Source organism: Ursus americanus, chromosome 36 (genome assembly GCF_024610735.1).
Source record: "Ursus americanus isolate L20-20 chromosome 36, mUrsAme1.1.p, whole genome shotgun sequence".
Lineage (NCBI taxonomy): Eukaryota > Metazoa > Chordata > Mammalia > Carnivora > Ursidae > Ursus > Ursus americanus.
The window spans coordinates 14,932,978-14,954,945 of NC_142162.1; the positions used below are offsets into that span (position 1 = coordinate 14,932,978).

General features: G+C 36.5%; 1 protein-coding gene across 9 annotated transcripts in view; it reads right to left on the bottom strand.

The window, feature by feature from the left end:
• Window positions 1-20,895, bottom strand: part of ICE2 (interactor of little elongation complex ELL subunit 2) — an 83,033-nt gene extending 62,138 nt beyond the window's left edge. For 6 of the 9 annotated variants that reach the window (XM_087859216.1, XM_087859215.1, XM_087859214.1 and 3 more), the window contains exons 1-6: window positions 20,765-20,895; window positions 19,903-20,043; window positions 19,675-19,809; window positions 17,798-17,902; window positions 11,292-11,553; window positions 10,081-10,200 (exon numbers count right to left, since the gene is read on the bottom strand). In XM_087859216.1, the coding sequence (XP_087715342.1) occupies window positions 10,081-10,200; window positions 11,292-11,553; window positions 17,798-17,902; window positions 19,675-19,715 (528 nt within the window). In that variant the 5' untranslated portion in view covers window positions 19,716-19,809; window positions 19,903-20,043; window positions 20,765-20,895. Of the gene's footprint in view, window positions 1-10,080; window positions 10,201-11,291; window positions 11,554-17,797; window positions 17,903-19,674; window positions 19,810-19,902; window positions 20,044-20,764 lie in introns of those variants that run through there. The other 3 variants (XM_045771366.2, XM_045772861.2, XM_045772089.2) reach the window with 3 other exon arrangements.
• Between the last annotated feature and the right edge of the window lie 1,073 nt (window positions 20,896-21,968).

Genomic DNA, 21,968 nt, shown 5'->3' on the forward strand with positions numbered 1-21,968 from the left:
TTGAAGAGAGAGCACTTCTATCCAAATCCCACTACATACTGGATAAATTACAACTAACAATTTTCATGCATGACTGGGCTTGGTAAAAAGCAGAAAGAATCTCAAGGACCATAAGTAAGTAAATAAACCCCAGACATCTAGAGTGAGAAGAAACAGGAGCAGAAAACCCATGAAAGATGAGGTATCTTGAGGTCAAATGCCTCTAACAGTGGGAAGATCAGGTGAGACACTGAACATGAGACTCTTACATTTAAGGCTCACAAAACAGAGATTTGAACTGTTATTTGTACACTCATGTTCAAAGCAGCATTATTCACAACCGCCCAAAGGTGGAAGTAACCAGAGCATCCATCAATGGATGAATGGATAAGCAAAATGTCCAAATACATACAATGGAATATGTATTCAGCTTTAAAAAGGAAGGAAATTTAGAAACATGCTATTAGAAACATGCTAGAACATGGGTGAATCTTGAAGACATTACACTAAGTAAAATAAGTCACGAAAAGAGAAATACCATAAATTCCACTTACATGGGGTTACCTAGAGAAGATCAAATTCAGAGACAGAAAGTAACATGGTGGTTTCTACAAACTGGGAGGGGTGGGAATTGAGGATTATTGTTTAATGGATGTGATAAAATAAGAAATATGTATTTGGTCTTTGTCCTTCGTTCCTAACACAAGGCACTTAAAACCCTAGGAATTTCCTGAGTGACAAGAATGAATGTCTTTTGTATGCTAATGACATGACTCCTGGCTCCTAGAGAACTTCAGGATGGGGGATGGTTGCCAGAAAGACCAGGGCATGATTAGAGGGCTGGAGATTGACTTAATCACCAACAGCCAATAATTTAATCAATTATGCCTAGGAAACAAAGCCTCTATAAAAACCCCTAAACTATGGGGTTCAGAGAGCTCCAAGGTTGGTGAACACTTGGGTGCTGGGAGGGTGGTATGCCTGGAGAGGGCGTAGAAGCTCTGTGCCCCTTCCGCCATCTCTTGCCCTGTGCATCTTTCTCTTCCATTTGGCTGTTCCTGAGTTGTATCCTTTATAAGTTAGAATAGTAAGTAAAGTGTTTTCCTGAGTTCTGTAGCAAATTACTGAACCAGAGGAGGAGGCCATGGGAACCCTAGGCCTACTGTCCAGAGAGTTGGATAACTTGTATTGGTGGATAGTGGTGAGAATAGCTGCCTTCCAGAGAGATGGAGAACTGGCTGGTGTGGGGAAAACAAAACAAAACAAAACAAAACAAAACAAAACAAAACACGTATTTGGTATGAAAAGTGTTTTTAGCAGAAACAGTTCAGAAATGGGTAGAGAGTCTCAGTTTTGCAAGGTGAAAAGCATTCTGGAGATTGGCTATATAACAATATGAACGTACTTAATATTACTGAACTGCACACCTAAAGATAATGAAGATAGTAAATTTTAAGTTATGTGTATTTTACCACAATTAAAAATAAATTTTAAAAAAGGGAAGGGAATTCTTTTTTTTTAATTTTAAAGATTTTATTTATTTATTTGACAGAGATAGAGACAGCCAGCGAGAGAGGGAACACAAGCAGGGGGAGTGGGAGAGGAAGAAGCAGGCTCACAGAGGAGGAACCTGATGTGGGGCTCGATCCCAGAACGCCAGGATCACACCCTGAGCCGAAGGCAGACGCTTAACGGCAGACACTTAACGACTAAGCCACCCAGGCACCCCAGGGAAGGGAATTCTGACACATTCGACTTGAACCTTGAAGAACACATTATGCTAAGTGAAATAAAAATCACAAAAGGAAAATTACTCCACTTATGTGAGGTACCTAGAAAAGTCAAATTCATAGAGCTAGAAAGGAGAATGGTGGTTGCCAGGGACTGGGGAGAAGAGGGAATGATGAGTTATTATTTAATGGGTACAGAGTTTCAGCTTGGGAAGATGAGAAATTTCTAGAGGTAGATGGTAGAATTATATTTACGAGAGTATAAAAAGTATTTTATGCCATTCAACTGTCCTTAAAAATGGTTAAAAATTTATGTTATGTACATTTTACCACAGTTAAAGAGGGGAGAGAGGGAGATGGGGCAGGGACGGAATGGAAGACAGACTGAGGTCTAACCTAGCGATGGGACTCCCACGAAGACAGAGTTGAGAAAATAAACGTGAAGCAATAATATAAAATGGCTGAGAATTTTCCAGAACTGATAAAGGACAGGAATAACAGATACAAGAAACATAATGAATGAAGTATGATTTAAACACACAAACATTGTAGTTTAACTGTAAAATACCAAAAATACAGAGTAGTCACAGAGAAAAGACAGATTCCCTAAAAGAAAGGACAAACAGGGCGCCTGGGTAGTGCAGTCGTTAAGCGTCTGCCTTCGGCTCAGGGCATGATCCCGGCATTCCGGGATCGAGTCCCACATCGGGCTCCTCCGCTGGGAGCCTGCTTCTCCTCTCCCACTCCCCTGCTGTGTTCCCTCCCTCGCTGGCTGTCTCTCTGTCACATAAATAAATAAAATCTTTAAAAAAAAAAAAAAAGGACAAACAGATGACACACTTTTCAAAAACAGGAGCCAGAAAAAGTAGAATTATATCTTCAGATTGAGAAACAAAACAGTCAACTTAGAATTATGCATGGAGTAAAACTATCATATAAGGAGAACAAAATAAAAATATTTTCAGATAAACTGAAAGATTGTTCATCAACAAGAGGCGGTCATCAAAGGAACATCTAGAACACAAAGCATTTCAGGAACAATAAGGAGGACCTCAGAATGTGTATTTGAGAAGAAGAAATGGAAAGCCAAAAATCGTCAGAATTTGTAGATAAATTAAAACAAACACTGTTTATATAAAATAATAATGTAGGTTTAAAAAAGAGACAGCATTAAACATCAGTCAGGAGGGATGTGATGAAAGTCAAAATGCTCTATGGTCTCTGTAGATACATAGACTAATAGAAACAGAATAGAACCAGAAACTGACCCACACATCAATAATGACAAGGCAATTCAATGAGGGAAAAAAATCACTGTAAAAATTCAAGGGTAACCATTAGGAGAACAGAAAAACAAAGAATAAGTTCCAAATCAATACGGAGAGGAAAAGAAGGAGAAAAAAAAGTCAATCCTCTTAAAAGACGTAAAATTAGAAAGAACTTTAGGAAAAGACAAATGAAATCACAAACATCAATTATAATGAAGGTAAATAACTAATCTTTCTAGTTATAAGGCAAGAGATGTCAGATTTTATTTAAAAAGAAAAGGAAGAAAGGCAATATAGCTCAACACTATTTTAAAAGATATTTGTAAGGGGCGCCTGGGTGGCTCAGTCGTTAAGCGTCTGCCTTCGGCTCAGGGCGTGATCCCGGAGTTCTGGAATCGAGCCCCACATCGGGCTCCTCCGCTGGGAGCCTGCTTCTTCCTCTCCCACTACCCCTGCTTGTGTTCCCTCTCTTGCTGGCTGTCTCTCTGTCAGATAAATGAATAAAATCTTAAAAAAAAAAAAAAGATATTTGTAAAATACAAGTTCTACAGATGTGAAGAAATCCTATTGATATCCCACCTAACTCTTCTGTAGAAATTGACAAGTGGATTCCAAAATTTACATGGAGATCCAAAGGACTAAAAAGAACCAAACAATTTTTAAAAAGAACAAAGTTGCAGGACTTCCCCCACATGGTTTCAAAACTTAAAAGACCAGATGGCAGAGGCATAAAGACAGATTTATAGATTAATGAAATAAAATACAGTCAGGAAATCGACCCACACACATATCATTGGTGACAAGGCAATTCAATGAGGGAAAAAAATAGCTTTTTCAACCAATAGTGCTAGGCAGAGTTTCTCAATATTGGCACTTTCCACATTTTGGACCAGGTAATTCTTTGTGGCCATCCTATGACACTGAAGGGTATTTAGCAACACCTTTCGCTACTCACCAGATGCCAGAAGTACTCCTTCCTCAGCTGTGACAACCAAAAATGTCTCCAGACATTACCAAATGTCCTCTGGGAGGCAAAATCACTCTCAGGTGAGAATCACTATGCTAGAACTAGATAGCCATATGAAAGAAGAATGAACTTTGATCCAAACATCACATCTTGCACCATAAAAACTTGAAATGGACATTCACATTAAAGTTAAAGCTATAAAACCTCTAGATCAGGGTTTCTCAACACAAGCATTAGAGACACTTTGGGCTGGATAATGCTTTGTTGTGGGAGATGTCATGTGCATTGCAGGATGCTTAGTAGTATCCCTGGCCTCTAGCCAATAGAAACCAGTAGCATTCAGCCACTTGTGACAACCAAAAATGTCTCCAGAGATTGCTAAAATCCCTGGGGCAGAGGTAACGAAGTAAAAGTGATCCCAAATGAGAACCACTTGGGGTCAGCAAAGATTTCTATGCTTGAACACATAAGAGCATCAGCCATTAAACATTTTGAAAAATGAGACTTCATTATAATTAAAATTCTGTTCTTTGAGAGACACTCTTTAAAACATTAAAAAAACATGTCACAAACTGGAGAAAACTACATATATAATAGACTTGTATTCAGAATATATACAGAACTTTCAAGACTCAATAAAAATAAAAACCAATAAAATCAGCAAAAGATTTTAAAACATCACTGCTCATTAGGGAAATGCAAACTAGAACCATAATGAGACACCACTACATACCCACGAGGTTGTTAAAACATAAAAAGATTACTTGGGAAAGCAAACTGGTGCAGCCACTCTGGAAAACAGCATGGAGTTTCCTCAAAAAGTTAAAAATAGAACTACCCTAGGATCCAGCAATTACATACTCGGTATTTACCCAAAGGATACAAAAATACATATTTGAGGGGGTATAGGCACCCTGAGGTCTACAGCAACACTATCAACAATAGTCAAACTATGGAAAGAGCCCAAGTGTCCACTGACTGATGAATGGATAAAGATGTAGTGTGTGTATACATACACACGCACACACACACATATATACATGTATATACACATATGTAACACACACATTATACATACACAATGGAATACTACTCAGCCATCGAAAGAACGAAATCTTGCCATTTGCAATGATGCAGATGGAGCTAGAGTGTACTATGCTAAGTGAAATAAGTCAGAGAAAGACGAATACCATATGACTTCACTTACATCTGGAATTTAAGAAACAAAACAGATAAACATATGGGAAGGGGGAAAAAAGAGAGAGAGAGGGAAACAAACCATGAGAGGCTCTTAATGATAGAAAACAAACTGAGAATTGATGGAAGTGAGGTGGGTGGGAGATGGGCTAAATGGGTGATGAATATTAAGGAGGGAATTTGTAATGATGAGCTTTGGGTGTTATATGTAAGTGACAGATCACTAAATTCTACTCCTGAAACCATTATTATACTCTGTGTTAACTAACAAGAATTTAAATAAAAATTTGAAAAAGAAAAAAAAAAAAAACAATTGTATGGGTGTGACTAAGGTCATCAACAGGAAGAAAGATGAAACCTGAGATCAAAACTCTACTTTTACTTTTCTAAAAAAAGAAAAAGATCACCAATACTAAGTGTTAGCAAAAGTACAGGGCAACTAGAACTCTTATACACTGTTGATGACTGTAAAATGGTACATCCATTATGAAGAAGTTTGGCAGCTTCTAATAACACTTAACTACACTTGCCATATGATCTGAAAATTCTACCCCTAGTTCTTTACCCAAGAAGAATGAAAACATATGTTCCCAAAAAACCTCGTGCAAGAATGCTCATGGTAGCTTTATTCATAATTGCCCCAAACTGGAAATAACACGAATGTCCATCAACAGCTGAACTGATACACCAATTTTGGTATAATTATACAATACAACAAAAAGGAATAAAAAAGGAACACATTATGCATATTTGTGTCAATGTGGATGAATCTCAAAAAAATACTGAATGAAAGAAGCCAGACATAAGAATACATTGTGTGTGACTCAGTTTTTATGAAACTCTAGAAAAGGCAAATCTAATCCATGGAGACAGAAAGCATACTGGTGGTTTCCTAGGTCATGGATACAAAGAGGCAGAGAGATCTTTTTAGGGTGATGGAAGTATACCTTATCATGATTGTGGTCATGGTTACACAGGTATATGCATTTGTGAAGACTCAGCGACATGCACTTAAAATGGATCCTTATTACATGTAAATTATACTTCAAGAAAATTGATTTAAAATTAAACATGGTAAAAAGGAAGAGCTTATTTAGTATGTAGTAACTATATGCTCTAAAAACATAGATAAAATACAACCTTTTAAAAACAAAAAGTAGGGGAGGGGTGCTGGGTGGCTCAGTTGGTTAAGTATCTGCTTTCGGCTCAGGTCATGATTCCAGGGTCCTGGGATGAAGTCCCACAACGGGCTCCCTACTCAGCAGGGTGTCTGCTTCTCCCTCTCCCTCTGCCCCTCCCGCTAGTGCTCTCTCTCTCAAATAGATAAAATATTTAAAAAAAAAAAAAGTAGGAGAGAATAAGAACATATAAAAAAATTTTCCAAACTGTTTTCAGTATCCTATTGATTGATAGTACTGTTATTCTAAGGTTATTGTGAGTATAATGTGGTATAAAGTAAATGAGATACATGTGGTATTTTTTCTTTAAGTAAATACTTCCTGGTTCCATCTACTGAAATAGTCTCAGAAACAATGACCAATCCAGCAATGAGCATCCCCAGTACCCAGACTGTAGTCTTGAAATACCACTTGCCACTGAAAGAAACAAGGGCTCTGGAGAATTGCCGACTCCAGGGTTGAGACAGGAAATGTACAAAACGAGCCTCAAAGACTACCATGGTGACTCAAAGACTCAAAAGCCAGTATGAAGAGTGGTCACTGGCTAAAGCTAGTATTATTTGAGCTTCAAAAAGAGTAATTACAGTGGACTAAAAACCATAATATTTTTTAAAAAGAAAACATTGATCAACATTGGAGAAGAAGGAATCAACTTTTTCAAAACTGGCAATATAAGGGTAAGAATTTAGCATTTTTTTTCTGCTACATGAATCGGGAAACCACATAGATAAGGGAAAACATCTCAATAAAATTATAAAAATTATTCCAACTAATAAATACAAATAAATGATGCAATTAGAATCCTACGATTTTATAAACCCCAGTGAATGAGATCTAGGCATCGAATATGAACAGCAGCAACCACCACAAAAAAGAAACAACCAGACATATGTGCCACCTGAATAAAAAACACAACATCTATTGAATCCATCTGGCCAAGACTAATTCTGATCAAGCTTCCAGATCCCAACAACAATTTTAAGAAATACAGAGAAAAGAGGAACATGTTGAATGTCACTGTGAATAAGCAATCATCAAAATCTAGACTGTGGGAAACATTACAAGCCAAATGACCCAAATTCTTGAAAAGATCAAGTTTAAGGAAAAGAAAGGAATTGAGGGGAACTTATAGATTAAAAGAGACCATTTTATCAAAAGAAAAAGTTTCCAACACACATAACCCATAAAATTTGTATATTTCAAATATACAAAGAACTCTCACATACCAATAATGAAAAGAAAATCCAGTAGAATACAGGGCAAAACTTGAACAGCTGATTCATAGGAAATAACCAATTAGTATATGAAAAGATGCAAAGTCTTATTATATATATAATAACATATCCTCTAGATTGGCTAAAACTGAAATGACTGCCATATAAGCATTAACTTGAGGATACGGACCAACAAAACTCTCAAAGGTAGACTGTAAAGTGGCATAACCCTTTGGAAAACAGTTTGACATTATTTACTAAAGCTGAAGATATGTGCACACTCTATGACTCAGCAATGCCATTCCTGGGTATATACCCAGTAGAAATGTGTGCACATGTGCACCAAGAGACATGTATGAAAATTTTCATAAGAGCACTGCTTAGAATAGCTCCAAACAGGAAACAACTCAAACTGTGATCAACAGAATAAATTGTAGTTTATTCATATAATGTAATAATGCACAGAAATGAAAATGAATGAACTACAACTACACACATACATGCGTATGAATCTCACAAACATAATGAGTGAAGGAAGAATTCTGTTCACATAAAACTCAAAAACAGGCAAAAGTGAGCTCGAAGAACTACCAAAAAAAGTGTATGGAAACTATCCACACCAAACTTGTGACAGTGATTACCTACTTCTTCAAGAAGGGAGAATGTTATTATTAGGAGGGATACACAGGGAGCTTCTGGGTTACTGGTAATGTTTTATTTCTTGACTTGGAAGAGAGTTACATAGGTGTTCATTATATAATTATTTGTTTAGCTGCATATATTTGTTCTATATACTTTTCTATAAGTATAATGCATTTCATAATATACAATTAAAATTTTAAAACACTAAAAAATCAGAAAAATATCAGTGAACCTTTAGGGTGTAAATGTAAAATGTAAATTAGACAAAATATACTGCCAAGTCAATCTGACTAAAAAAACAAGACTTAATGCTGATTGTTACCTATCAAATAATGTACTTTGTTAATAAACACTTTTGTACTCACTAAATAATTACAATGAGCACTTGAGAACTTAATGCATGTCAGGCATTACTCAGTCATTGGGAACACAGCAGTGCACAAAAAAGCACTTATGTATATGTGTTGTGGAGAAAGACAATAAAAAATAATAAAACATGATAAAGGGAACCCTGAAAGTGATGCTATTTGTTACAGGGTAATTAGGGATATCCTCATTGATAGTTGGCATCTGAACAGAGAGAGACTTAAATCAAGGAACTAATCCATGCACTTATCTGGGGAACAGCTTGCCAGAAAGATGGGAAAAACCTAAGGCCTTAAGGCAGGACCACGCTTGGAGTATTCAAGTAACGCAAAGAGGCCAGTAGGCTGGAGCAGAACTGAGAGGGAGTTAGACAGAAGATGAAGCAGGCTGGACTGGGGTAGGAGGGTTGAGGGAGGAGTGTGATCATGCAGGGCACTGTACAACTTTGTAAAGACACTCTCTTTCTGAATAAACTGAGAAACCATTTTAAACCAGGGACATGAGGGGATATGACTTATGTTTTAAAACCATCATTCTGGTCCCTTCAAAGGCACTATTAAAATAGGAACAGCTACAATTTCTTTTCCATATTGAAAAATATGACACTTGGTTTGAGTATATCATTTGTAGGTTCGGAGAAAATAAAAATCCAATGCTTCCTTTTACTTAGAAGAATCATTCTTCTGGTTCATATTAACAGCAAAATTTCACCTTAAAATGTGTTTTAAAATGGTAGAACTAATATCCTCTGCTGCCCCAAAATCATAGGGACCAGCTGTTTTGGTTTGTTTTTTAAATTGTGGTAAAATACACATAAACCTAACCATCTTAACCATTTTTACATGTAGAGTTCAATGGTGTTATTAAGTGGATCACACTGCTGTATATAATAACTAGTTTTAAAGACTTCAAAAAAATTCAGACTGGTGCTGGTATTTGTAGATAAACTCTAATACAATAATATATATTAATAGTTACTAGTTAATTAGTATACTCTGAATTTCTCCTAAGCCCACTGAATGATGGTGGGGTACAAAGTATATTGATTTACATGATTTGCTAATACATTTGCATAAGTGATCTAAGTATCAAAAAATGAACTCACAGTTGAAATTCTTCCATTTGCTGGCTGGTTATCCTGAAGATAACGAGTACAAATTTATGTGACTAACTACTAAATGACCATTCAGATTTTTAAGGACCAAGGCAACTCCTTAAACACCTGTTCTCTCACAAGGGAAATCTAGTGCATCAGATCAAACCATCCATGTGAATAAGATATAATTCAAATTTGATAGTTGGATCAGTAAAATAAAAAAAAAATACATATATATATGAATACACTACAGTATATGATTTTGGGTGCTAATATTTTCATTACTAAAATACATGACGAATAAAAGACATACACACAATTTGGTCTCTAAACTGATAATACTGATATCTTTATATGATTGTGGCAGGATCATCACACATTTTAAAATGCTGCTATTGCCTATTACTTGGCAGTTTATATAAATGTTTTTTTGGTTTTTTTACCTCTGTGAAGAGACGAGCATCATCAGAAAGCATATTATAATCTTGTGCACATTTCTTTGCGGAATTCTGCAAAAACTTTAGGAATTCCGTAACTTCTTCATTCACATGTTTTTTCATATCCTGATTTTTAAAAAAGTAGACATGTCTTGGAATAAGAAGTTTGATTAAAAACAATCACTTCTCAATCCCTGCTCTAATAATTTGGACTTAAAGACTAATTAAAGTATCCCATCCAAAGTAAAAATCAGAGAAATGCTAAACAGTATTATATAATAATGACAAACTTATTATTAAAAACTCCACAATGTATATAAATCTTAAATCACTATGTGGAACACATGAAAGCAATAAATACTGCCTATCAACTACACTTCAATTTAAAAAAAAAAAACTAACTCCATAAGAATAGAAGAGCAAATGACTAATATTATAATACCTACTTAGAAATTAATAAATTTTTGCATAAAATGCTTTTAATTAACAAAAAAAGACTAACATCCAAATGAAAAAAATGTGCAAACAACATGAATAGGCAAGTTACGAAAGAAATAGAAATGGCTTATAAACACATGGAAAAGGCTTATTTTCATTAGTAAACACTGTAAATTAATATAAAACAAGGCATCACCATTTTTTCCATACCAAATTAGAGGCAAAAAGGTAATATCCACGGTCAGCGAAGATTTTTTTTTTTTTTTTTTTAAAGAAAACTTTCATGCAATAGTGGTACAAACTGGCTTAAACTTTTTGCATTACGATTTACCCATGTGTAAATGCAGATCTAAGCCTTAAAGAACATGTATAATCTTTGATCTGGCAATTTTATTTTTAAGAATTTATCTTAAGGAAACAACTATAGATATGAACAAAGAGTTTGCAATCAAGATGTTCAACACAGCATCATTTATATAATTGAGAACTTGAAACTACTAATTAATCAAACAAAAATGTAAAATTGGTTCAAAGAGCAATGTAAAATTGTTCTGCTAGTACTTAAGATGAACTGGAGTGAAATATGCTCAGAACCAGAGCAAAATGCCTGACCTATAATAGAACCAACAAAAGAATGAAAGCACCAATGCTCTGTCAATTAAACTCCTCAAATTTTCCATTTTTGTAAATATAGCTGCACCTAAAAACATAAAAGCAAAGTTAAAATATTTTCTAACTTTTAAATATTGTTTACTGAAGCTGAAAAATAGAATACATACCAAGTACTGCAAGTAGTCATTTTTATTTATTCCAACAGCTTTGGAATTTGCAGGAATTTTTGCGTATTTAACCAACAAGTCCACATAACTCCTCTGCTCTCTCTGTGAGAAACGAGAGAAACGAGGATAAGGAACTCTTGGTTTTGGAAGAAGAACCATTCCAACTGTGGTTTTAACTTTTTCCTTTGCTTCAGTTGCTGAACTAACTGCCGGCTCATTTTCTACAGAACTTGCTGATGCATTCAAATTTTCTCCTATACGTCTGGAAAAAAAAATACAATTTACAAATATGTGCTTTTCACATGAAGATTACTATCATGGAATTTCATGATTCTCAATCACCAGGGAGAATATAGCGTGATTAACATAGTAAATTCTGGATTATTATCTAACTCTGCCACCTGCATTTTGATGTTTAGCCATTTGGTGTAAATTAAGTATTCTGCAGGATAGGATCACACTACAAGTTTACCTTCAATTATCTGACGGAGAGGAAGAGGCAAAATCCTTAGACAACTTATTCAGTTTGGAACTTTTTTCCCTTTATTCAACAGGGGAAAACTGCTCTTACCAATTATAGATGCGGGTATTTCATGTTCACCTTTATTACAATGCAAGTTGTTTTCAAAAGCTTAAATTCTTCAGTAAACTATATCAGTTAATATGATGAACAAAAGCCACTAAAAGCAGGATATGCTTAGGTCACAGGTTCACAAATTGACTGAGATTCTAAATGTTCTAGTTTCCTTAAAAAGAAAATTACAACACTGTGTGCCACACTTTATGGAAGCAATAGTGGTTTTAGAAAAGTTGAACAATCCTCTGTCACTCATACATGGCTGAGTCCATGGAAATGTGTTTATGCTTTGAATGAATGCAAAAGAGAAAATCTGTCATATCTATAAAGAAATGAACTAGAGGAGAAAGTAGTAACTAGAGAACCAGTTAACCATATTTATGAAACAATACCCCCAATTGCTAAGAAAGAAAAAAACAAAAACACCTTTCTGCAACAGCGAGATACATGAATACAAAGTTCTTATCTTGTTCATAATTTGTCGCTATTCCTAGTATTTGATTGCAGTTATCTACATTTTTAATAAGAGAGTTTTAAAGTACACAAATACATACACACAGACACAACTACTTCCTCAGCCTCCACAATTCTAATTTCCACCACAGTAACTGTTCCCTATGATTTAGTTCCAAATTAAACAGCAACAGTAACACAAGAGGAAGGGAAACTAATGAGAAGGATGGAGGTCTGCTGATTCATTCTTCATCCCTTGTTCATTAATATTTACTGAGTGACTACCATGTATCAGCCTTGTGCCGGACACAGGAAGAATACAGCCTCTACTCTCTAAAACTTTAGAATCAAGTGGATCAGACAAATGAATGGGGAAGAAAGATAAGTAAATATGTATATCGATAGAGTGTAACCATGGAGATCTCAGATTTCCAAACCGAACTTACTGAATAGGTGACCAAGAATCCTAAAGATAGTATGATCAGGGATTAAGAGGGAGAAACTGGGAGGGGTGCACTCAGTCAGTCAAGTGTCTGCCTTCTGCTCAGGTCATGATCTCAGGGTCCTTAGATCAAGCTCCCCATCAGGCTCTTTGCTCAGCTTAGCGGGGAACCTGCTCCTCCCTCTGCCTCTGCCTGCCACTCCCCCTGCTTGTGCCTTTCTTTGTCAAATAAATAAAATCTTAAAAAAAAAAAAAAGAGGGAGAACAGGGAGGGGCAAGAAATATTCAGAGCTGTGGTTCTCAATTGTAACAGTATTAATTTCTTTAGGGAATTTTAGAAGACTACAGTTGCATCTGGGTTGTCACAAAAGAAGGGGAGAATTAAAGGCACGGAGAGGTGAGGAATACTAGCTGCCTGTAATGTAGTGTAAGAGTATACTACACAACTTTCAAAGGTGCCTTTAGGCTATCTCTTAATCATATACAAACAAATCTGGTCTGTTATTACTTATCCTAACAATATATTTTATTCTCTTTTATTTTTATGATCCTTCTATGGCATAGTTTACATTAACCTCTCCTAAATCCAACCTTGTTGGGATGCTTAGGTGGCTCAATCGGTTGGTTAAGCATCTGCCTTCAACTCAGGTCATGATCCCGGAGTGCCAGGATGGAGCCCTGCATCTGGCTCCCTGCTCAGCAGGGAGTCTGCTTCTCCCTCTCCCTCTGCCACTCCCCCTGCTCATGCTCTCTCTCTCTCTCACTCTCGCTCTCACTCTCTCAAACAAATAAATAAAATCTTTAAAAAAAAAAATCCAACTTTGTTCATTTTAGCTGGTGCATCTGCCTACTTCATTATATCTTCTAGTGCAGTAGTATATAGATACCACTATTTACATATTAAAATATATAATTAAATTATTTCCTTTGATTTCACACTTTTATATCTGAGATATTTTTAAAAATATAATGTTTTGGCTATTATTTTCTGTGAATTTTAATTCAGGCTGCAAAGGAGGTTATCTTATTTCTCATAAATACTTGTTATGAAAAGTGGGAGGGTGTTGGTCTGATAAGGCTGAGAATTACCAATCTAGATCTGTGTCTGGACAAAGGGTGAGCCTCATCCAAAACTACTGATAATTTGTTTTAAATCAGCTTTATAATACTAGAATAACTATGGTAAAAGTGCCAAGATTCTTAGAAAATAACCTTAAGGCCCCAAAATAAAGCAAAATATCCAGCCCCACCCTTTAAGAGTTAAACTAAAGATGGAAAACTAATCAAGAGAGCTGGTTAGTGAATAGGAAAAGAATTTTGGAAATTAAAATAAGGATGCTTAGATTGGATCTGAAAATAATACAGGTGAAAGAAGACATACTTAGCTACTAAAGTTTCTCCAATAACTGTATAAAAATAAGCATATTTTAGGTTAACAAAATGAATATTAACTGCTGATCTTGGGAGAAATGTACTACAGCAAATTGATTTCTCACTAGAAAATGTCTTGAGAGCTATTCAAACCTAACAGTATTGTGTCCGCAACTCTTAACAATACTGCTTCACAGCTGTCTCTCTGAATATGAGAACATGTCTGTCCTTGTGGCACAAACTGGCAAATTTAATTAAGCTGCTGCAGCAACAAGATGCTGACTCAGATATGCCAGAGCAGGAATGTCAAGAAATTCTAGCAGCTTAAATTGGCTACATTCAGCAAAGAATGAAATGGCAGCACATCAAGATCATTTCCAAGTGCAGTGCTGTCAAAGTCTTCATCAGGGTGCAAGCCAAAAGCATCTGACAGGGTTTCTCTATCCACATTTACAGCATTATATTTTATTTTAGTTGATGGTTTGAAGTTTTCCCCCTTCATTTTGTCAACCACCCATTCTCCTTTTTTGCTTAAAGTTTCTTAAAAAAAAAAAAAAAAAAGGCAGAATCCAAACTTTTAGTCTCCTATCCTTTAAGTCTACTGGTTTGGGTGGCTTCTTTAAGTAGCATTTGGAAATGGTGCTTCTAGCCCCCATCTAAAGTCTACCTGAACCTCCTGAATTTGATTTATACTTTTCTATATTAAACATGTTAAAATTTCATATTTTATTTGAAGCTACTTTCCCCATTGTTGGCTCAAAACTCAGTTATAGGTGTCGACAACCAAAACTTTAATTTAAAAAAAGGTAAATGTTTACCTTCCAGTAGAGAAGGGCTGAATAAAAACTTCCTATTGTAGAAAGCAGAGTAATTAGAAGTATTTTCCCAAATATGTTAGAGAACACAAAAAACACAAAATTAGGGCTAATAAAAATTTTACATTTTCCCTAATTTTTCCATCAAGAAAATATCTGTAAATAGTCCGAAAATCCATTCCTTACTGTAACAAAGCTTAGTAAAATTTAACATGAGCAAAAAGACTAGAAACGTATGAAATCAATACCTTATGTCATTATTCTTTCTATGCCAAAAGGTAAGTTATATTAATAAATTATTTTGTGCTAATACAGAAATCTAAAGAAAAACAAGCATATTCTAAGAAGAAAGTATTTTAGAAGTTGTAACCAATTGCCGGCAAGATATCACTTCCCTTACATAATTCAGACTATAACCCATACCTATGACATGCTGACTAGAGCCAAACTTGAGAAGAACCATTAAATTAAGAAGCAGTGGCAGGATGAAGCTTAGTATTAAAAATTTTTAGTCTGGGGACGCCTGGGTAGCGCAGTGGTTAAACAACTGCCTTAGGCTCAGGGCGTGATCCCAGTGTTCTGGGTTCCAGCCCCACATCAGGCTTCTCCGCTGGGAGCCTGCTTCTTCCTCTCCCACTCCCCCTGCTTGTGTTCCCTCTCTCGCTGGCTGTCTCTCTCTGTCAAATAAATAAAGAAAATCTTTAAAAAAAATTTTTTTAGTCTGAAAAGGTGAAGGCTGAGATAAAAGTACATAAAGTGGTGAGAAGTTTTTATTTTTTGTTTTTTCAAGATAAATGTTCATTCTACCTTTAAAAAAAGGTAAAGATATACATGTTTACCCTCCTGTTCCAGGATACTAGAATTGGTAGGCATTCTTTGATTCAAATAAACAAAGGCAATTATTTATTTGATAAGTTTTAAGAAATTTAAAAAAGTAAGTTATCCTCAAGAAATGGTACAGGTTGAATAACAAAAATAGTTTTAAATCCATAGATGCATTTATATGGGATCTACTCAACCTTCTATAGGTGATATTAGCAAAGACATTATAATCATGCACTTAGGCAAGAATGTTGTTTTTAAATCGCCTCTTTACTACAACATCTACTTGCTTTCATGTGAACTTATTTATTCATCTGATAAATCAAAAAAGCACTTTTTAAAAAATGTTTTTAATGGCACTCTGGGAGTATCTATCAAAATAAAAAACATATACATACCCCCTTAGAGGAATTTATCCTACTTATATCAGCATATGTATAAAAAGGATGCTCAGTGTTTTAATAGGAAAGGAATGGAAACAACCTAAATGAGTATCAGTGGGGTCAATTAATGGATTCCACAGACATCCTTAGAGATTCAAATTCAAAAGTATGAGTTGAGAGTACAAAATCAGTATCTCTAAAAGCTCCAGAGAATATAATGATCCAGTATGGCAATCCTGAAAATGACGATGGCAAAGGAGACTGAGAAATACCACCATCACCAGAAAACTAGCAGAGGGAGTTATTTTCATAGTTGGGAGGTCACTGATGATCTTGAGAGGAGCAGTTTTAGTAGCCTAGTGAGGGTGGAGGCCAGATTAGAGTGGGATGTTCAGTGAAAGCAAATGCAGTGAGATGTGCAGTGAAGTGTTTTATCCTGTTTTATTAATCTATTCTCCCAATCTGTCTTTTGACTGGAGAGTTTAATTCATTTAAAGTAATTATTGACAGAGAGGGCATTATTATTATTGCCATTTTGTTAAACATTTTCTGCATATCTTATAGCATTTTGTCCCTCATTTTCTCCCAGCAAACACATATAAGTTTTTAAAGAAATCTAAGGACAAACAACAGAAGAGGAAAGAAAGTAACATGGACTCCAGGGATTGAGACAGGAAATACTTGAGCACCTTTAAACACTGATCAAGAGAGAATGAAAATATGGCAGTAGGAAGAGATGCTAATTGACAGGAAGGGTACAGAGAAGGCAGGAACAGATGGGGACCCATTCCAAACCCAGGCTGGAAATACGCTTTCTCAACTGCAAAATGAGTGGAGAAGGATGAAAGTAAATGTTGAGTTCCTCTAGAGAAGCTCCCCAATTCCTCACTTGGCATATCTACAGTTCATTCTAGTAAACCCAATTACTTGGTTTCAAGACTCATCCACAATAGAATAGAAACAGCCAATCACAAAGGAAAGAAGAGCTGTTACAGGCAGATAAGCAGAGAGAAGGGAAAATTATCATTCAATAGGCATGTTCATATCAGAGAGGAAAAAAATCTCTGGCAATTTGGCAGTATCTATTAAAAGATAAAATGCATATGCCATCTGACTGAACAATTCAATTTCTATGAATTTATCTTATAAAAATTATTACAAGAATTTCATCAATGTATTGTTTATAATTACAAAAAAGAGGAACACATTTTGCAATATCAGACTAAGTGAATTAAAAAGTATCTATATAATGAAATATTATGCAACAATTAAGATTAAGCTATATATAGAGGCATGGAAAGATACATGAATATTATTTTAAATGAAAAAAGCAAACTGTAAAACAGTTTTATAGTATTTTATATTATTTATAGTATGATCTCATTTTTGTTTTTATATCTGAGTGGAGAAAGGTCCAAAAAGATTTGTTTATATATATCTATATCTCTATATATCTGTATCTATATCTATAAATACACATACACCAAAGACTAGTCATCCTTGGGTACTGGGTTCTTCCATCTTTTAATTTTTACATTTTTATAATTTGAATGTTTAATAGTGGATATAGATATAAAACTTCAATTGCCAGAAAAATAACAATCAAATATGAAAATAAACAACTAAATAAATAAATATATTACCTGTTAGATAAAACACATAGTTCTTTTAAACTTGGAGCCATGGAATGGTCTTTATAATTTTCTCGAGAGAAAAATGTCTTAAGGCCATTTTTTGGGGAAACATCCCTGTGAAACAAAGTAATTTACTTATATCTGACAATTCAAAATCTCATGCAGCATAACGGTACAATTGTAGTTTACAACTACACGCCCCCTAGAGCCCCTTTCCCAGATAATCACCTCTTAATAATTTTAATTTCATGTATCAGATGTTTGAGTTTGGATGTTTTACTTGGACAGATTTTAGCCTAGGCTCATTCTGAAATTCTCCAGTTCAAATAATCAGCCTTGCTTTTTCCATTAAGACCCAATTAAATGTCAGAGATACTTAAGAGTTAAAGATAGACCACAATGAGGTACAATAAGAGTCAGTCAGGGGCAGGGCTCACCTCAGGTTCTGGGGCAGAACATTAAGATGTTGGGTTGCTGAAAGAAAAGCTTCTCAGTTTAGTTTTGTTTCATGCACTATTGTGCCAGGTTACAAGACACTACAAAGACTACTACTAGGTGAGTCTTTGGCCAATGTGATAAATGCAGTGCCTCTGCTAAAACCACTTCTAAGGTCTTACATGATTTTCCATAACATCATAATTAGAGACTAACATTATAGTCAATGGTTTCCATATAATAAGGAACCAATAAATGCTGGTTGAAGGAATTAAAAACAACGAGAACCATAACCTAGAAAGGACAAAGGTTACTAAGATCCTGTGGAAAAAGGTAGGTCCAAGGGCTACAATACTGTGCAAAGGCTGTAAACTACATTTGGTTTCACAATATTAATGGCATTTAAAACCATCCGTGCTGCATCTGAACACGTTCTTTATAGCAAGGAGCATAAATGTATACACCTCCTAAAACTTACAATGGAACAATCTATTAAATGGTAACTTCTGGAGGGCCCATTCCCAAAACAGGAAATTTTAGAATGCTCCATACTCACTGTTTTTAAAGGTATTTATCAACAAACAAACAAAAACCCACAACTATGGTTAAAGTATAAATGATAAAAATTAGAATGTCTTACTTGCTATGCAACAGTGTAATTTATTACTTGTTATGGTACTATATCCGTGAAACCTCATTAAGTTATAAGGATTTTGCATATCATACAAAAACAATCTCGTGGGCTCAAGGACAGTGAGCTCCTTGGGGGAAGGGAGCACTGTTTGCAAAAAAAAAAAAAAAATACTTATTGAGCTCATCCTGATTGAATCTTATGAGTCAGGTACTATCTAAATCATCTTTGTAATCTCTTGTAACTTTGGTATTCTCTTCGGCTAGCAAAGAGTGGATGCTCAGTAAATTTGTGTTAAATTGATTTAGAGCACACATGTATTAGGTCCCTACAAAACTACACTTACCAAGTCTGCTATTTGTGAAGTTCTCATACAATTCTAAAACACAGTCTATGCATTTATACTATCACTTGATGTAGATTCTAATATAACAAAATGAAGCTTGTCCATTCTTAAAGAGGGTCTTTCTAATAGAAAGAAAAAATAGAAAAAATAGAAACGGGCAAAGTTCTTGGACGCAAGAGATTTCTAGCCTCTCTCCTTCACTAAGAGACCAAAAATAAACAATAAATACATGATGAAATTATACCTAGTAGCATTCAGAGTGATCAACTTTTGTCATTTTAGGAGAGGAATGCAATCAGCTATGACTCAAAAGTGCTCAATATGTGAAGGTAAGACCAGGGTATGTTCTGAGCCACTAAACTTTTATCTCCTTTTTGTTTCCTCCAAATCTCTCCAGGCCAGAAATCCTCCTTTCCTAATCCAGCCACCAGTCCCACTTCACTCATCTTCAGATTTCAAACAGATGTAACTCACCAGTTCAGCCTTGGTTCACCCATGGCCAGCATGGAGCTCATATTCCTAGATTTCTGCTTCACTCTAGCTCACAATTCTGCTGCCTGGCAGTGCAGACTCCAACAGAGGCAGAATTTCTCCAGAATCTACACTCAACTGAGGAAAAACAAAAGGTCAAGATCAAAAGCAGGTGACTGGGTGGGGGCCAGGGGCTGTTAACGTAGGTGTGGAAGAACCTGTAACACCTACCCTCAACTGACAGGGACACCTAAAACAGAATACAGCACACAGATGAATATTCCCAAGGTTCTTTGGAGCAGAACAGCAATGCTGATGTAGGAGTCCTTTTCCATTTAACTTACTCCAGTAACATAACTTTCAGGACACTCACTGTGGAAATAAAGAGTCAAAACTAGATGGTGTTCATTGCTTACATACTAGTTCATTTAAGAGCATGGGGCTCTAAGTCAACTCAGCTCCCCTCTATTCCCTTACTGCCCAAAGAAATCTTGCTTCCGTTTTCCCAACCATACACGATTATGGGACAGATTCTGGCAAGCAATGCTGGACAAAAACTCCCTGCATATCAAGAATCTTTCAAAAAGAACCTCACTTCTGAGGAGACTGAGGTCCAGGTGACTTAAATGACATTTCACAGAATCATAAAGAGGAATCACCAGGACGGCAAATCCGCCTTGACCACTCTATGTTCTGTGCTTCTCCTGTCATCCCAAATGTACTGATAAAGTGGTATGTTAGAAACTAGCAGTCAAATTTAGGAGTCCGTCTCTTGGTACCTGACGGGCCTGACCTGCCCCCACATAATCCACCTCTCACATTCTGACCCCGTCTGGTGCTGGGGAGGGAGAGTTGATGAGGACAAAAGGAATGGCTGAGGGAAAGGGGAAGGAAGGAGAAACAAGGTTCCAGTAAGGCAAGTAAAGGGGCGAGCAAAGCCGGGGGAAGGGGCCGCGCCAAAACCTAGAGCGGAGGGTCCTGGCCCGGCCGAGAGGGCCGCCATGTTCCCTCCTCCCGCCCTCACGAGCGTGCCCGCCTGCTAGGCAGCGCCCTCCCTTCCGCGTCTCGGCTGCAAGGCATCCTTTCCGCCCACCTCGTGGTCCGCGGCGGCTCTGGCCCGGGCCGCGACCCCCACTCCACACACGCTCCACCCCACTCCTCACACTGTCGCGCGCGCCCTCGGAAGGCCTTATTTAAAGGACGTGGCCGCGCCGCCTCGGCCCTGCGTAATGACGTCACCAGCGACGCGGCGGGCGGGGTCCGTGCTCTTTTCACTCCGGTACTCCGAGCATTTGGGCTGGTAACTGTGAGGTCGGGTTTGCCAGAACCTGGCCCGCGGAAGGGATTAAGGGCACTTTGTTGTCTTAGAAAGACCTCGAACTTGAGTGGGTGATAAATTAGAAGAGGGACAGGCGACAAGGACAATACTGGGGAGACCCAAACAGACTTGGTTGTAACCTTAGGCAAATGTCTTAGTTTCCCTAACACGATTTCCTCATCTGTAAAATGGAGATATTATTAGCACCTACTTAGGGTTTTTGAAAGGATTAAATGAAATAATGGATGAAGCTGTGCTCATAATAGTACCTTGGCACATAATAGTACCTCAACTCCATCCCCACTCCATTTCCAGATGTCAGTTTTTACCAGCAACCCCTCTGGTGGCTCCCACTAATTGTATTTTCGTTCATTAAGGAAAGATTTATTGAGCTCTTACAATTTGTGTTTGGTGTTGGGTACACATAGGACAAATACTCGTTTTTCCAAGAGCTTTTGATCATTCACATTAAATAATTATAAAACAAAATAGAAAGTAGTATGCTCCATAAGAGAGATCGTATGAGTTCAGAGAGGGAGAGAAATTACTAATAAGAGGGACAGAAAGCAGCTCTGAATAGCTGAATATATGTGCTGAATACTTACATGTCAGTTACCATATTAGGCACTTGACATGGCAGCTCATTTGAAGAATTTGAAATATGTAGATGATGGGAAAGGGCATTCTAGAAAGACACCAGCACAAGAAGCCACGTAAACTATTGCATGAACAGAGTCCAGTCTGTATGCTAGCAGGAAAGTATGTTCTAAATTTTACAATGATTTATGATATTGTTTAAAACTATGTCTGTATAGAAATTATATTAAAAATCTTCCTTGAGTACAGTGACCCTTAGGTAATTTATTTTGCCTGGAATGCAAGGACTATAAAGAGTGGTAGAGGAAAAGGGTTTGAAAAATAGATTGGGACTAAGCCACAGAAGAACATGTAAGCCAGACTTAGGATTCTGATTTTATTG